This window comes from Tympanuchus pallidicinctus, unplaced genomic scaffold (genome assembly GCF_026119805.1).
Source record: "Tympanuchus pallidicinctus isolate F22 unplaced genomic scaffold, pur_lepc_1.0 scaffold1, whole genome shotgun sequence".
NCBI classification, from domain to species: Eukaryota; Metazoa; Chordata; class Aves; order Galliformes; family Phasianidae; genus Tympanuchus; species Tympanuchus pallidicinctus.
Window position 1 is genome coordinate 17,946,025 of NW_026294618.1, and position 13,912 is coordinate 17,959,936.

The 13,912-nt window shown below is 35.6% G+C and overlaps 1 protein-coding gene across 2 annotated transcripts in view; it reads left to right on the forward strand.

The window, feature by feature from the left end:
* The window catches only part of PXDN (peroxidasin), a 75,717-nt gene that overhangs the window by 43,450 nt on the left and 18,355 nt on the right, over nt 1-13,912 (forward strand). For both annotated transcript variants that reach the window (XM_052697007.1, XM_052697014.1), the window contains 9 exons: nt 1,252-1,421; nt 1,812-2,084; nt 3,338-3,454; nt 4,583-4,741; nt 5,741-5,853; nt 6,149-6,305; nt 8,644-8,752; nt 9,183-9,340; nt 12,004-13,507. In XM_052697007.1, the coding sequence (XP_052552967.1) occupies nt 1,252-1,421; nt 1,812-2,084; nt 3,338-3,454; nt 4,583-4,741; nt 5,741-5,853; nt 6,149-6,305; nt 8,644-8,752; nt 9,183-9,340; nt 12,004-13,507 (2,760 nt within the window). The remainder of the gene's footprint in view (nt 1-1,251; nt 1,422-1,811; nt 2,085-3,337; nt 3,455-4,582; nt 4,742-5,740; nt 5,854-6,148; nt 6,306-8,643; nt 8,753-9,182; nt 9,341-12,003; nt 13,508-13,912) is intronic.

Below are 13,912 nucleotides of genomic sequence, written 5' to 3' on the forward strand. Positions count from 1 at the left end.
GATGTCTTGTTTTATCAGAACCAGGCATAGCAGTGCAGAACCAGCCACATGGCAACATTCACACCTATGTGAATTTACAGTGCACAGGTGATTTGTGAGTTATTAATTCCCTTAAACAAATGGAGAACTTAATCTGGAAAACAGATTCCTCCACAGTTCATCTTAATAAGTGAGCCATTTTAGTTTGTTAGTTTCTGATAAAATGGAACGAGGTGGAGTCGTAGTTCTGCAACAGTCTGCTCCAGATGAAACAAGGGTACAGCATTTATGGAGTATGTAAAGAGCAGAGCATTAAACTTGGATGGTATAATTATTTCGTTAAAATTTTCTTTGGCTCATGAACTTATTATAATAAACAAAGAAAACATGTATTTGGAATACACATATGAAAGAGTTTTAAGAAGAAATTTGAGCTTGGGGTGTGGGATTATTGACTCTGGCTTGTTTCCTGGCTGCAAGAATGAGAGCAAAGCTTTCTGCAAGGTAGTTGAATATGGCAAGATTACAGTCAAAAGGCGTTAACCTGTTGAGTGGCTGTTGAATGTTGTATAGATCAGCAGTTGGTCTTGGTTTTGTACACAAGGAATGAGCTCTTCATCCTTCCTCTGTGCTTTCTTCATTGTGTAGCGAGGGATGGAGTGAGAGACAGTTCCTTCAATACAATATTCTTACTGTACTAAGATCATATCAAGAAACATTGCAGCCATGACAGCCTGATGTGCTGATCTTGACTTACATTTCAAGCCAGTGCAAATTGCAGTCAGGTTCATAAGTGCTCCTTGAGCAATCCAGAGGCAGGCTGGCACCAAGATGGTCTTATGTAACTAGTCCTCTTCATAGTAGAACATATTTTGATTATTAAATTGACCTAGTGTACTTCCAGAAGAAACATTTGAAATTGTTTTGCCACTTAGAAAAGCCTGTATCTGTATCCTCAAAAGAGAATTAGAGAAGTTATGGTTTTTTGTCCCCCTTTTTTTTTTTTCCCACATAAGCTTTTACTCATAAAAGTATTTTGGCTTTTCATTTTGAAGATATAGTGCTTGCAGGAAAAAAAAAAAAAAAAAAAAGGATTATTTTTACATTTTCCTCTGCTTTTTCTCTTCAGGAGAAAACTAAAAGTTCTATTTTATTTAATGCAGTAAAAAATTTTTTTCCAAGTTATTTTGGTTAATATAGTTTTTTATTATTTGGCAGTTTTCTGTGCTTCTGATTTAAAGGTTTAACTCCAGCAGATTCTTTTCTTCACAGTAATGAGCTCATTATGAAAGAAGATTCTCGTCTAAACTTGCTAGATGATGGCACATTAATGATTCAAAATACTCAAGAAACTGACCAGGGCATTTACCAGTGCATGGCAAAAAACGTAGCTGGAGAAGTGAAAACTCAGGAAGTTACTCTCAGATATTTTGGATCACCAGGTAAACATTTAAACAGATAACTATTTTGATTATAGGACTGCTAAAAACAAGATCATAAGGTTGCTAAAAATAGGATTTTTAAAAATAAGAATTTCTTGCTTCTTGTATATTCTTGACATGCAGAATTCTTTTGCTCGGGTCAAGTACCAAATTAATGTGCAGAACTGCATGGTTGATAATTGTTACACAGAGATTTAAAGAAAAACAAAAAACACAAACAAAAACTTTAGGATTAAAGCATGCAGTGTTTGCACTAAGTTTAGTAGTACTTTGGAACAGAGACATCAACAAAAAAAAAAAAATAAAAAAATTCCACAAACTATTGTAATATTTGGCCAAATCAATTCTCTCAGTTGGAATTCATATTTAGGCATTGTTGTTTTCTCACAGCCAGGCCAAGTTTTGTGATTCACCCGCAGAATACAGAGGTTTTAGTTGGAGAAAGTGTCACTTTGGAGTGCAGTGCAACTGGGCACCCTCAGCCACAAATTACATGGACCAAAGGTGACAGAACACCTTTACCCAGTGACCCTCGCATCACGATAACTCCATCAGGCGGACTATACATACAAAATGTCAAGCAGGAAGACAGTGGCGAGTACACCTGTTTTGCAACTAACAGCGTAGGTAACATACATGCGACTGCGTACATCATAGTCCAAGGTGAGTAAAATTAAACAGAGTGACATGCTATAAAACATATTATGAAGAGTATATAACAGCAAATTGTATGGTTTTCTTTGTTTTTTTCTTTCTTTTTTTTCTTTTTTTCTGAATGACCAGAACCAAGCTGAAACCATAAGGGTTTTTTTTTCTTTCAATTACACTAGTCCACAGGAATGTTGCTCGTTTCACCAAGATTAAGATATTATACACTAAATCTCTGGCAGTGAAGTTTCATTGATTATTCACAGAAGTTAGCATTTGTGTTTTGAAATGTTTACAGTTTAGTTGGTTACAGTTTGTTTTGTTGGTTTTTTGTGTGTGTGTGTGTTTTGAGTGTCTAGCTCATGGAGGACCAAATTTTTTTCTATGACAATTAACAATCCTAGAGATCAGTATTTATGCCTGGAGGACTAGAAAAAGAGTTTCAAATCTAGTTCCATATCAATTCCTTCTGTGACTCCTGAATGAATGTGGGTACATTCTGCTGGTGTTCGTGGAAACAACTACTCTTCCAACTGAGGCATTAGCAAAGCTTTTCTATCAAGAGCAGGATATCAGAAAACTTTGTTCTGTACGCACAAGTGGAGAATATATTTTTTCAAAAGTTTTGATGCTGAAATCTTTATTTGCAAAATGTTCTGATTAACAAATTAATTTCTATCGTCATGTTAAGACATGACAAACCATTCAGGTTGCACACGGTTGGTTAATGAGCTCAGTTTTTAAAGCTATGCAGAACCATCTGTCCACGTGGTTTGTTCATTTATCATTCACCAGTGGATAATTGTGTTTTGAGAGCTGAACGAATTCCTTCTCACACTGATAATGCCACGGTATTATTGCAGAAACTGGCCTGCACTTCATTCTCTATTTTCCTTCTGAGTAAAGGCAAGCAAAAACAGCTAAGGAGACTTTAGACCACATTGCATTTTCTCCATAGTTTGTATGAGGAGTTTTTGAAAGACAGAAAAGGAGGGTAACCCAGGAACAATGATTCTTTAAACCTACCGTACATTTTTGGATCTGTGGTAGTAGCTCTCAGAGGCCTTCACTGATGCCAGGACACAGTGTGATGGGATGTTCCTGTTTTATAAGACATTACCTTTAACTTTCATCCCTAAATTATAATGTGAAATGGTCCCATTGGCAACACACTTCCCACCCTTATGAGCCTTTCATGTCACACAGAGAATTGTACATAATTGCAGAGAGTTATGCATTTTTCAGCTCTCGTTTTTTCTCTTCTGTAGCTCTGCCTCAATTTACTGTCACCCCTCAAGACAAAACCGTGATTGAAGGGCAAACAGTTGATTTCCCTTGTGAAGCACAAGGCTATCCACAGCCTGTTATTGCTTGGACTAAAGGAGGTAAGTTTGTTCTGGTTGTACTTTTAATCTGCTAGAATAGAATTTGGAATCACTAATGAATTGAAGGGAAATGTGTGTATTTGTTCAGATTTGTTCAATCTCTGAAGGAAACAGAGTTCACATCTCCCTTCTTTAGCTAGAAAAAGCAAAATATCCAGCAAAAGCTAGTTGCCTAAGAGTTCTTCAGTAGAAAGGACTCAGTAAAATATATGCCTTCGTAACAGATTTCTGCAAAAAATATGTTTATGAAATGTGAGACAAAACACATGCAGCAATACTGCCAATTTACAACAGAAGAAATTAAGAAGTCTGTCATTGACTGGAGATCTAAAGTATGGTGGGATGCACTGTCTTCACAAACCAGACCAATCCAGGCTGCCATCAGTACAATTTTTGTCCACCACATTTCTGTCAGAGTAAGTGCAGTAAGTCCAGTACAGTGGGAAGAAATACTGTAGTGGATGTTGTAAGTAGAAGTAGATGTGCCAGTTCTATGAAATGAAGTAGCTTTAGCAGGAAAAGCAACTTGTAAGGAATTTTGAATTATGATAGATATAGCAGATTTCTAACACACTTGAACATTTTGATTCTGATAATGTTCCTGTTTCTCCCTCTGCCAAAGTTGTTCTAATCAATTGAGATGTCCAGAAAGGAAGAAGAGGGTACAGACACTGCTGTGCCTTTCATTTCCTTTGTGTTCTATTACATTATATTCCTTTTCCAGACCTGTGGGTGGTTATTGGTTCTCTAGATGTCCTAGGCAGATGAGATGAATTGTGACTGTCTTACATGTAACAATAGGAAATTATCATTAATACCAAAAGGCATTCTTCATTCTGTTCTTTGGTTAGGATGAAAAAAAAAATAAATTATGTTGCTTGTATGAAAGTACTTGTATCACAAAAAGTGACAGAGGAGAAATCAGAATTATGATTTTGTGTATTTATATATTTCTCGAATTTGTATTCTGTGATTTAAAGCTTTCAGAAGTTGTTTCTTTTTAAGAGACTTCTTTTTGTTTCCAGTGTTTTATCATATTTAAAATCTTCCAGATTTCCCTTTTACTGGAACAAAGAGACTTTGTTCTCTACTGTTATAAATAGCAAATGGTATTGCTCTGTATTTCAGGAGGCCAGTTGTCTGTTGACAGAAGACATTTAGTCCTATCTTCTGGTACCTTGAGGATTTCCAGAGTTGCCCTGCATGACCAAGGACAGTATGAATGCCAAGCTGTCAACATCATTGGATCTCAAAGGATTGTTGTATACCTGACTGTACAGCCAAGAGGTACATTCTCCACATTAAAATATATTGTGTTTGTATTATTATTTTCTTTTTCTAAAATGAAGGCATAGTATGTCATACATGTGAATACGAAATAGGTTTATCTTACCTTAGAATTAAAAAGTTTTTGAAGTAGATCTTAAATAACACTTGGGGTTTATCAGAACTTTTGCTGAATATTACGATGAATGTACAATGCTGGGTTTGAACTGTAAGGTGTCTTATTAGGTCTTAAAAATGGAATGTGTGGGTCAGTGTGCCCAGATGGACTTTATTTAAAATCACCTGGAGAATACATAACCTTACAATTAAGCATGACGTTTTTTGATAAGAGCTTGTTAGAATGGGACTGTATCTTTTATTATTTAGAAAACTTGCTGTTCTGGTTGTTGCCCATAATTCACATTTCTCATCATTATTTCTGAGCACATCTATCCTTAGCTTGCAAGTAGTTTTTAATAAATAGCATATAGGGAGGCTTTATAGGATCTGAGAATAATGTTGTTCCTTTAGAACAATCTGTCTATTAATTTGTTAATTTGTGTTTATTTAATCTGTATTAATGATCAAAGACTGTCAGAGTTGAATGAGTTCTGGAAAGTACTTTTTCTGTAAAAGAAAATTCTCTGTTGTTGCTATTTAAAATTTAAAACTTTAAAAATTTTGACAGAAGTTGATGGCAAATTTCACATCATTCTGCTGATTTTGTTCTGAGTTGGTTATTCACAGGTGTTTTTTTTCAGAGCTATTAACTTAAGGATCTTAGTGTTTATGGCAATTACTTGCCTGTTTGGTAAGAAGCTATGTGTATGTAAAACATCAGCCTAAGGAGATATTAAGAACAAGGAATGTTATCTTTAAGGCATAGATAGAACCAATTAAAACTTGCATACAGAATAGGATTGTAGATTAAGAAATGTTGGGTAACCGGAACAAACAGTGCTGATTTTTTTCAGATCATCATTTGTACAAGTAACTTACCAATGTATCTTTTTTTTCTAGTGACTCCTGTATTTGCCAGTGTTCCTAGTGACATGACAGTAGAAGTTGGCACAAATGTGCAGATCCCATGCAGTGCTCAAGGAGAGCCAGAGCCAGTAATTACATGGAATAAGGTAATAGAGCACCAGTAATATGGACATTCAACAACCTATGTATTTCAATAACAATTCTTGTGAATATCAGTTAGTATTCCCCCTTTCATTGACGTAGCACTAAAAGCATTAAAGTAACAAAACTCACTGTAATGCTCAGTTGTTTTAGACTGTTAAAGCTTCAGCCAAGACGTGTTTTGGTAATTTTTTGGTAGCCCAATGCTTTGAGAAAAAAGAAAATAAATAAATAAATAAATGAGGTTTGAAAACAAGGAGTGAATATGCCAGCATAACAAAACACTGTGCTTTGCTGCAGGATGGAGTTCAGGTAACTGAGAGTGGAAAATTTCATGTTAGTCCGGAGGGATATCTTACCATACATGATGTTGGAACTGCTGATGAAGGTCGATATGAATGCGTTGCCCGGAATACCATAGGATACTCCTCTGTTAGTATGGTACTTAGCGTTAATGGTAAGGTTTATGAGTTGGTCAGTGGTATGAATAATACCACTAGATAATTACTTTTATAATAATTGTCTAATTTGTAAGATGCAAAAAGTTCATCAAATGCTGAATTTTTAATTTCTCTTGTGGACCTCTCATTTTTATTCCCATTTAACTCAGGCAGCCATCTGTACAGACATAAGATAGAAATACGTCAGCCAAAATGTCTCTGGAACATAGGCTTGAAAACAAACAACATTCTGGGCTCCAGTTAATTATGCTTCTTTCCTCTTGAGTTATGATTTGGACCTGTTAAAATTTTCTGGTTGAATACACAGTCTAATCTTTTGAGATAACTTAACAAGAACTCCTGTGGCATTTTTCAAGAGGCACTTAAAGCTATTATTTGAAGACGGGGCTGCAACCACTGTGAAATAATTCAGTAAAGTTGTAGTGCTCTTGAGAATGAAAAGGAGAAAACAGAAAAAAAGATGCAGAAAATATGATTTCATTCTAATTTTTGGGAAGTAATAATGGCAAATTACTGGATTAAGTTTAAGGCATGCTGGGAATAGATGATGTTTTTGTTGCTTAAAAATCAATCGATAGGCTTTAACAAGCAAATTGCCATTTTTCTGTTCCTCTCAGAAAAGGCTTGAAAGGCTTGTATGGAGCTTTGACTTCTAATATTTATTGGCCTATAAAGCAAACTACTGTCAACAGAAAGATCAAACAAAAATAAAGTACTGTATAGTTAACATTTGACTAAGGTTTATGATTCAGCCTGCATGTGCTGTTAATCAAAAAGATAGCTCTGCAGAACACATACCTAAGGTGAACACTGAGATTACTTCTATTGCAGGCAGCTTGGAGGAGAAAACCAGCTACTGTTTTCTTGTATCTATCTTGGTGAAGTCCTAAGATGATTCAGGGTACACAAACACTGTCCAAAACAACTCAAACAAGGGTATTAAAAGCTGTAAATGACATTACATCATTATTATCAATAATAATATATCTCTATAGCTGCTACAGCAGTTGATAATTAGCATAGATCAAGGTTTATTCTAGGCATTGTGATCAGCCCATTTTTAGTGCATAGAGTATGTCAGTCACCCAAGGCAGCTGGCCTGAGGGCAGATCAAGGGGCTCCAGTAATACAGTAATACAGAGCCAGGTGCCTTTTATTTGACTATATTGATGGTTGAATTTGATTGCCCTTGTCCAGGCTCTGAAGCTCATGTAGACACCTAAGCTCCCAATAATGAAGGAATAATGAAATATTGCCCAGAAAAGAGAAAAAAATGTCATTAAAAGCTTGTAAACAACAGTTTTTATATCCGCTGATTTTGTACATCTGCTGACTCTTATTCCAGTGTTTTTGCTTTGGACTTTTCCCCTACTTTTACCCTTCTTCCTGTGTGGCTTTTCCAATCTAAACATACTGTGGAAATTGTTAGCTGTTACCCCTGGATCTGGTAGTTCTTGGGTTAGACTGAAAGGAAGGTTATTGGCCTTAGATGTTGTACAAACATTCAGTTGCAATTGAGCATGGCATGAATAAGCCTGTGCTTTACTGTTCTGGTACTATGAAGAGTTGTAAAAGCCCTGAAGTATGTGATTTTTAACATAAATTACTTAGCTTAATAATACTAAAAGTGGAAACAAAGTAGTAATCAAAAGAAATGAAATCAATTACCAGGATGAATTCAGGAGTGAAGAGCTGTGTTAGTTTAGTGTAGCTGTAAAGGGAAAATACGCAAATCTGTGTTTTTCCTTTTCATTTTTTCCAATTTGATTTTGTTTTATTTGTTTTCATGAAATCTCTATATTTATGTGATCTATGTGTTTTAAAAGGCAAAATTAATTCTATTAAGTAACATCCCTTTTAACCTCCTACATTCTTGCATTGAATTCAGCCATTTATTCAGTACTAATTTGATTCAAAGGGAAAACTTGATATTATTTAATTGGATATAGATCATGTTCTTCATATCAACACTGGAAAGCTGGTAATACACTACAATCAAAAGGAACTTTTTGTTCATTTTTACTTACATTTGTAGGACTTACTAATGAGCAGCTAAACCCCTTACACATTTATCCTCACATTATTTTTAGAATTATAAGTAAGATGACTTTTAAATTTGTGTTAACTATTATTTTAGCTTAATTTTTCTCTTCTGTAATATGTTTTGTTAGAACTCGAAAGCGGTTTAGAATTTTATATTCGGACAAACTAATGCTTAAAGAACAGGGGTTTACTTTGTACAACTGAAATGATGTCGTGTCTAGACTCTTTTATGGAAGTATCTTTTTGTGTGGGGTCATTTTTGCAATAACATGTGAATTCCTCTTTCTGTAGTCCCTAATGTCAGCCGAAATGGAGATCCTTTTGTACAAACATCAATTGTGGAAGCAATTGCAACTGTTGACAGAGCAATAAATTCAACGCGTACACATCTGTTTGACAGGTATCCCCTTCTTTTTAACGAATAAATCAAAATTAAAGTATATACTAGAAGAAATGGAACATTTAGTAAGCAAGAAGCCATTTTATTATTATTGTAATGAATGTTAACGTGGGATTATTTCTGGGAATAGTAGTAGTTCAGCATGGAAGGATTCCTTCTATGAAATACTAAGCAGCAGAAATCAAATTTTTGTCTGTTGATCTCTCTATTCAATGCAGTAGTTTTTCTAGGGGCACAGTGTGTTATAATAGGCTAACAACTCTCTATTTCCATATTCTTTTATTAAATATATATGTATTTGTTTTTGTTTGCCTTCCATTATGAGATGAATAACAAAGGTATGTTTTAATCATGTTGAAATTTTACTGTACGTAGTGTTGTTTTACAACTCCTTTGTGTACTTACCATTCTTTTTCAAATTATCTATTAGTCGTCCTCGTTCTCCAAATGATTTGCTAGCCTTATTTCGATACCCAAGGGATCCATACACTGTTGAACAAGCAAGAGCTGGGGAAATATTTGAAAGAACATTACAGCTTATCCAAGATCATGTACAGGATGGTCTAATGGTTGACCTGAATGGAACAAGTCAGTATTCTTTCCTTATTTTTCTGTGATGGAGTGTATTTGCCTTCTTAAGTCATTAATGGTTCGAAGAGAGATTGCCAGAGTCTGGGTCCAATTGCAGAACCCTTATATCGACATCAGTGACTTCACAAAACTTTACTAGAAATACATTTACCTATTCAGTCGTTGGTTTGCACACTGCTACAATATGGTGAAACTCAATTTGATTTGATTGAGCTCTCCTAGTAGAATATTTCTACTTTTCCTCATGTAGACATTAAAATTTCATTTTAATGAAATGGGTGTAAAATTCATGTTCAGATTCTTCTCCTAATCTTATTTGATATTCTGGAAGTGCCTAGTGCATCATGTTTGCTAGCTGCTTATGTGCTAATTCATTAGGATCACTGTTTTATTGCAAAACAGATTTATCTGTTATGTATTGAAAAGGATCAGTAATTTATTACTATTTTTTTAAGTAGATTCATTTGGTGTCATCATTTGCAACAAAGGGGCTATAACAAGAAGAGTGTATATTCTTTACAAAACAAGGTTTCTACATGTACCACCATAGTATTCAAAGAATTATTTGCAACTCATTCTTTAATTAATGTGTCAAACTAAGCTGTGTAACTCAGATCTCACATTGTGAGAAATACCTTTTTGCTGCTTTTTATAAACACCAAAAAAAATTGGTGTTTAATATTTCGACTTTTTAGATATTGAACTCCAAGTTCAAATTCATGAAGTCCAGTTGGAGCGCATACAACTACTGTGTGTAAATGTGTGTGGATAGGCTTGAGACGCAGGACTGAAGCATTTGGAAATAATGACAGAGTTTTAGGAGAGCTTTTGAGACTTCAGACATAGCCAAAAGCTACACTGAAAATCTAGAGGAAATATTTTTACTTATTATATTTCTTTTGATGTTTATAATTGAGTATTTATTGTAACTTCCGAAAACTTTAACTCTGACTGACCCTGAACTATGCAAGTATTTATAAGACCAAAGACTGCAGGCTTTGTGTTATACTGTAAATGTGATAGTAAAAGAAGCTTGTTACTCATTATTAGAGCTGAATAAATAATTTGTGATAAAGTTAACCACAAAAACTTATATAAAATTATGTGTTTTATAAGAGCAACATGATTTAATTTGCTTCTCTGATTAGATGCATATGCAAACATATTAAATACAAAACTCATGCAGTGCAGTACAGCAGTAAGGATAGTTGAAAATTAATGTGTGAGAATACCCTAGCTGCTTTTCATTAGAATTTGTAATAGAAGAAATCAATCACTTAAACCTTATAAAAAATTAGCATTAACACATGTAAACACAAGTTAATGAACACAAATTCAGGCAACTTTCTGATATATTTCAAATTCTGTTCACAAGCAGAGCTTATTTTTCAGCCAAACAAAATCTATAAGAATCTAGCTTATAGGGAAACCTGAATGCTAGAACAAATCTGTTGTCATTTAAAAAGTCTAATGCTTAGATCTTAATACTCAAATTTGTCCATATTTGGTTTTATTTCCAAATGCAGAACCCAGTGAAAGATGTTATTTAGCACTTTTACATGGGGAACAGTTGAAAAACTTGACAATTTTGTATTCGGAGACTTTTTTGTAAAATCTTGGAATATACCAAGGAAAAATGGTGGAGCCAAATTCTCTTCCTCAGTGCCAGACAGTGTAACAAGGGGAATGGCCACAAATTACTGCTCTGGAAGTTCAGATTGGATTTTAGGATACTTTCTCACCAGGAAGCCAGTGCAGTACTGGAACAACTTATCCAAAGAGGCTGAGGAGTCTCAGTTAGTGGAGTGTTCAAGACAACTAGACAGGGGTACAGCTGAGCTGATCCAATCCTGGAGACTTCCTTGCTTCAAGCAGGAGCCATCAAATCTAACCCCTAGTTGAAATGTCGCCACCCACTAGAACGTGAAGCAGTATTAAGGTTCCAGATGTGAGTGGTGTGGATCCAAGAGGAAACCTGTGCCAAGTGTTACGCAAGCACTAATTTTTCTTTGCAGTGAAATACTGTGAGTAATGTGAATGCAGATTACTCCACACCACTTGTCTTACAGATCACTCTTCTGTTTAGTTAAATTGTTAAATTTAGTTAAATTGTGGTGATTTTCCTCTGTACTTTCTATTCTTTGTTCGTCTTGCAGCACTACAGCTTTTACTGTGTGATAAGCAATATGTTCACTGAATTATGGGGGGTTGGACTCAATGATCTCTGGAGGTCCCCTCCAACCCCTATGATTCTTTGATTCTGTGATTATCAAATCTTAAAAGAGAAAATTTCAAAAGCTAAATAAGTTGCTGAGTTTCCTATGAGTTTTTACTACCGTGACGAATTTTTTTTCCATTCTTGGTGTGAGGCTGTTATTTCTGAAAACATCTATGCTTTTTTAGGTGACCAAATAAGAAATAAACTCTTTTTCTGAAAGTTCTACTTGAATGTCCTTTTACATAATCCTTTCCTGATTTAATAGATGTTCCTCAAATGAGTGAACAGTGCGTTATATATACATTATTTGACTGTTCTTTTTTAAATGATAATCATATTAAAAATACAGTATAAAAAGTAACATTCTAAACAAATGCATGATCTTTGGGAACCATGAGTCTACAAAGTCTTTGATTTTCTTTCTTCTCTCTTCTGGTTTCAGGTTATCACTATAATGACCTTGTATCCCCACAGTACTTGAATCTGATAGCTAATCTCTCGGGCTGTACAGCTCATCGACGAGTGAACAATTGCTCAGATATGTGCTTTCACCAGAAGTACAGGACACATGATGGAACATGCAACAATCTGCAGCATCCCATGTGGGGCGCTTCTCTGACAGCCTTTGAACGTCTGTTGAAGTCGGTCTACGAAAATGGATTTAATTTGCCTCGGGGAATTGAACCCAAGAGACTCTCTAATGGATATGCACTCCCAATGCCTCGCTTGGTTTCAACTACTCTGATTGGAACTGAAACCATAACCCCAGATGAGCAGTACACTCACATGCTCATGCAGTGGGGTCAGTTTCTCGACCATGACCTTGATCTCACCGTTGCTGCCTTAAGTGAGGCGAGATTTTCAGATGGTCAGCACTGCAGTTCAGTTTGCACAAATGATCCTCCATGTTTTTCAATAATGATACCGCCAAACGATCCCAGAGTCAGAAATGGTGCACGCTGCATGTTTTTTGTACGCTCCAGTCCAGTTTGTGGAAGTGGCATGACATCTCTCCTGATGAATTCTGTGTACCCACGAGAACAGATTAACCAGCTGACTTCATATATTGACGCATCCAATGTATATGGCAGTTCAGATCATGAAGCTCTGGAAATCAGAGACTTGGCAAGTCAAAGGGGTCTTCTGAGACAGGGCATCGTACAAAGATCTGGCAAGCCCCTTCTTCCATTTGCTACTGGCCCACCAACAGAATGTATGAGGGATGAAAATGAGAGCCCCATTCCCTGTTTTTTAGCTGGTGATCAGCGTTCTAATGAACAGCTGGGTCTTACCAGTATCCACACATTGTGGTTTAGAGAACACAACAGAATTGCCACAGAGCTACTGAAACTCAATCCACACTGGGATGGTGACACAATATATCATGAAACACGCAAAATTGTTGGTGCAGAAATGCAACACATAACATTTAGCCACTGGCTACCTAAGATCTTTGGAGAGGTAGGCATGAAGATGCTTGGCGAATATAAAGGTTATGATCCCAGTGTTAATTCTGGCATAACTAATGAGTTTGCAACTGCCGCTTTTAGGTTTGGTCACACACTCATTAATCCTTTTCTGTATCGACTGGATGAAAACTTTGAACCTATTCCACAAGGCCATCTACCTCTTCATAAGGCATTCTTCTCTCCATTTCGGATTGTAAATGAAGGAGGCATTGATCCACTTCTAAGGGGATTGTTTGGTGTTGCTGGTAAGATGCGTGTCCCATCACAATTACTCAATACAGAGTTAACAGAAAGACTCTTCTCCATGGCACGTACTGTGGCTTTAGATCTGGCAGCTATGAATATTCAGAGAGGCAGAGATCATGGAATTCCTCCCTACCATGATTTTAGAGTTTACTGTAATCTTTCTTCAGCTCAGACTTTTGAAGATCTGAAAAATGAAATTAAGAATCCTGAAATCAGGGAAAAACTTAGCAGGTGAGCCTGAGGTGAAGAAAAACAATCAATTATCTAAATGTGCATGTGAAATTAATAGCTAAATGTCTTATTTGGGAGAAAGTATTTGTTAAGAAAGGTGTAAAGAGATTTTTTTTTTTTTAAGAAACATCAATCTGTATCAGGAAATGAGGAAATTTCCCACATGTAATTAGTTTCTCCACTTCTAGATTTTGATGAGCAATATGAAGTTGCATACGTTCATGAAAGTATTAATTTGAAACATCTGTTTTTATAAATGTTGCTAAATATGAATGTTGTTTTAATGCAAGTTCATGCACAGTTCTGTGCAATCAGGAAACAGGAACTAATCTAAAACAGGAATATAATTAATTGTATATGCACTGTGTTTTCATGTATGCATTCTTCATCACAAGCGATCTGTGC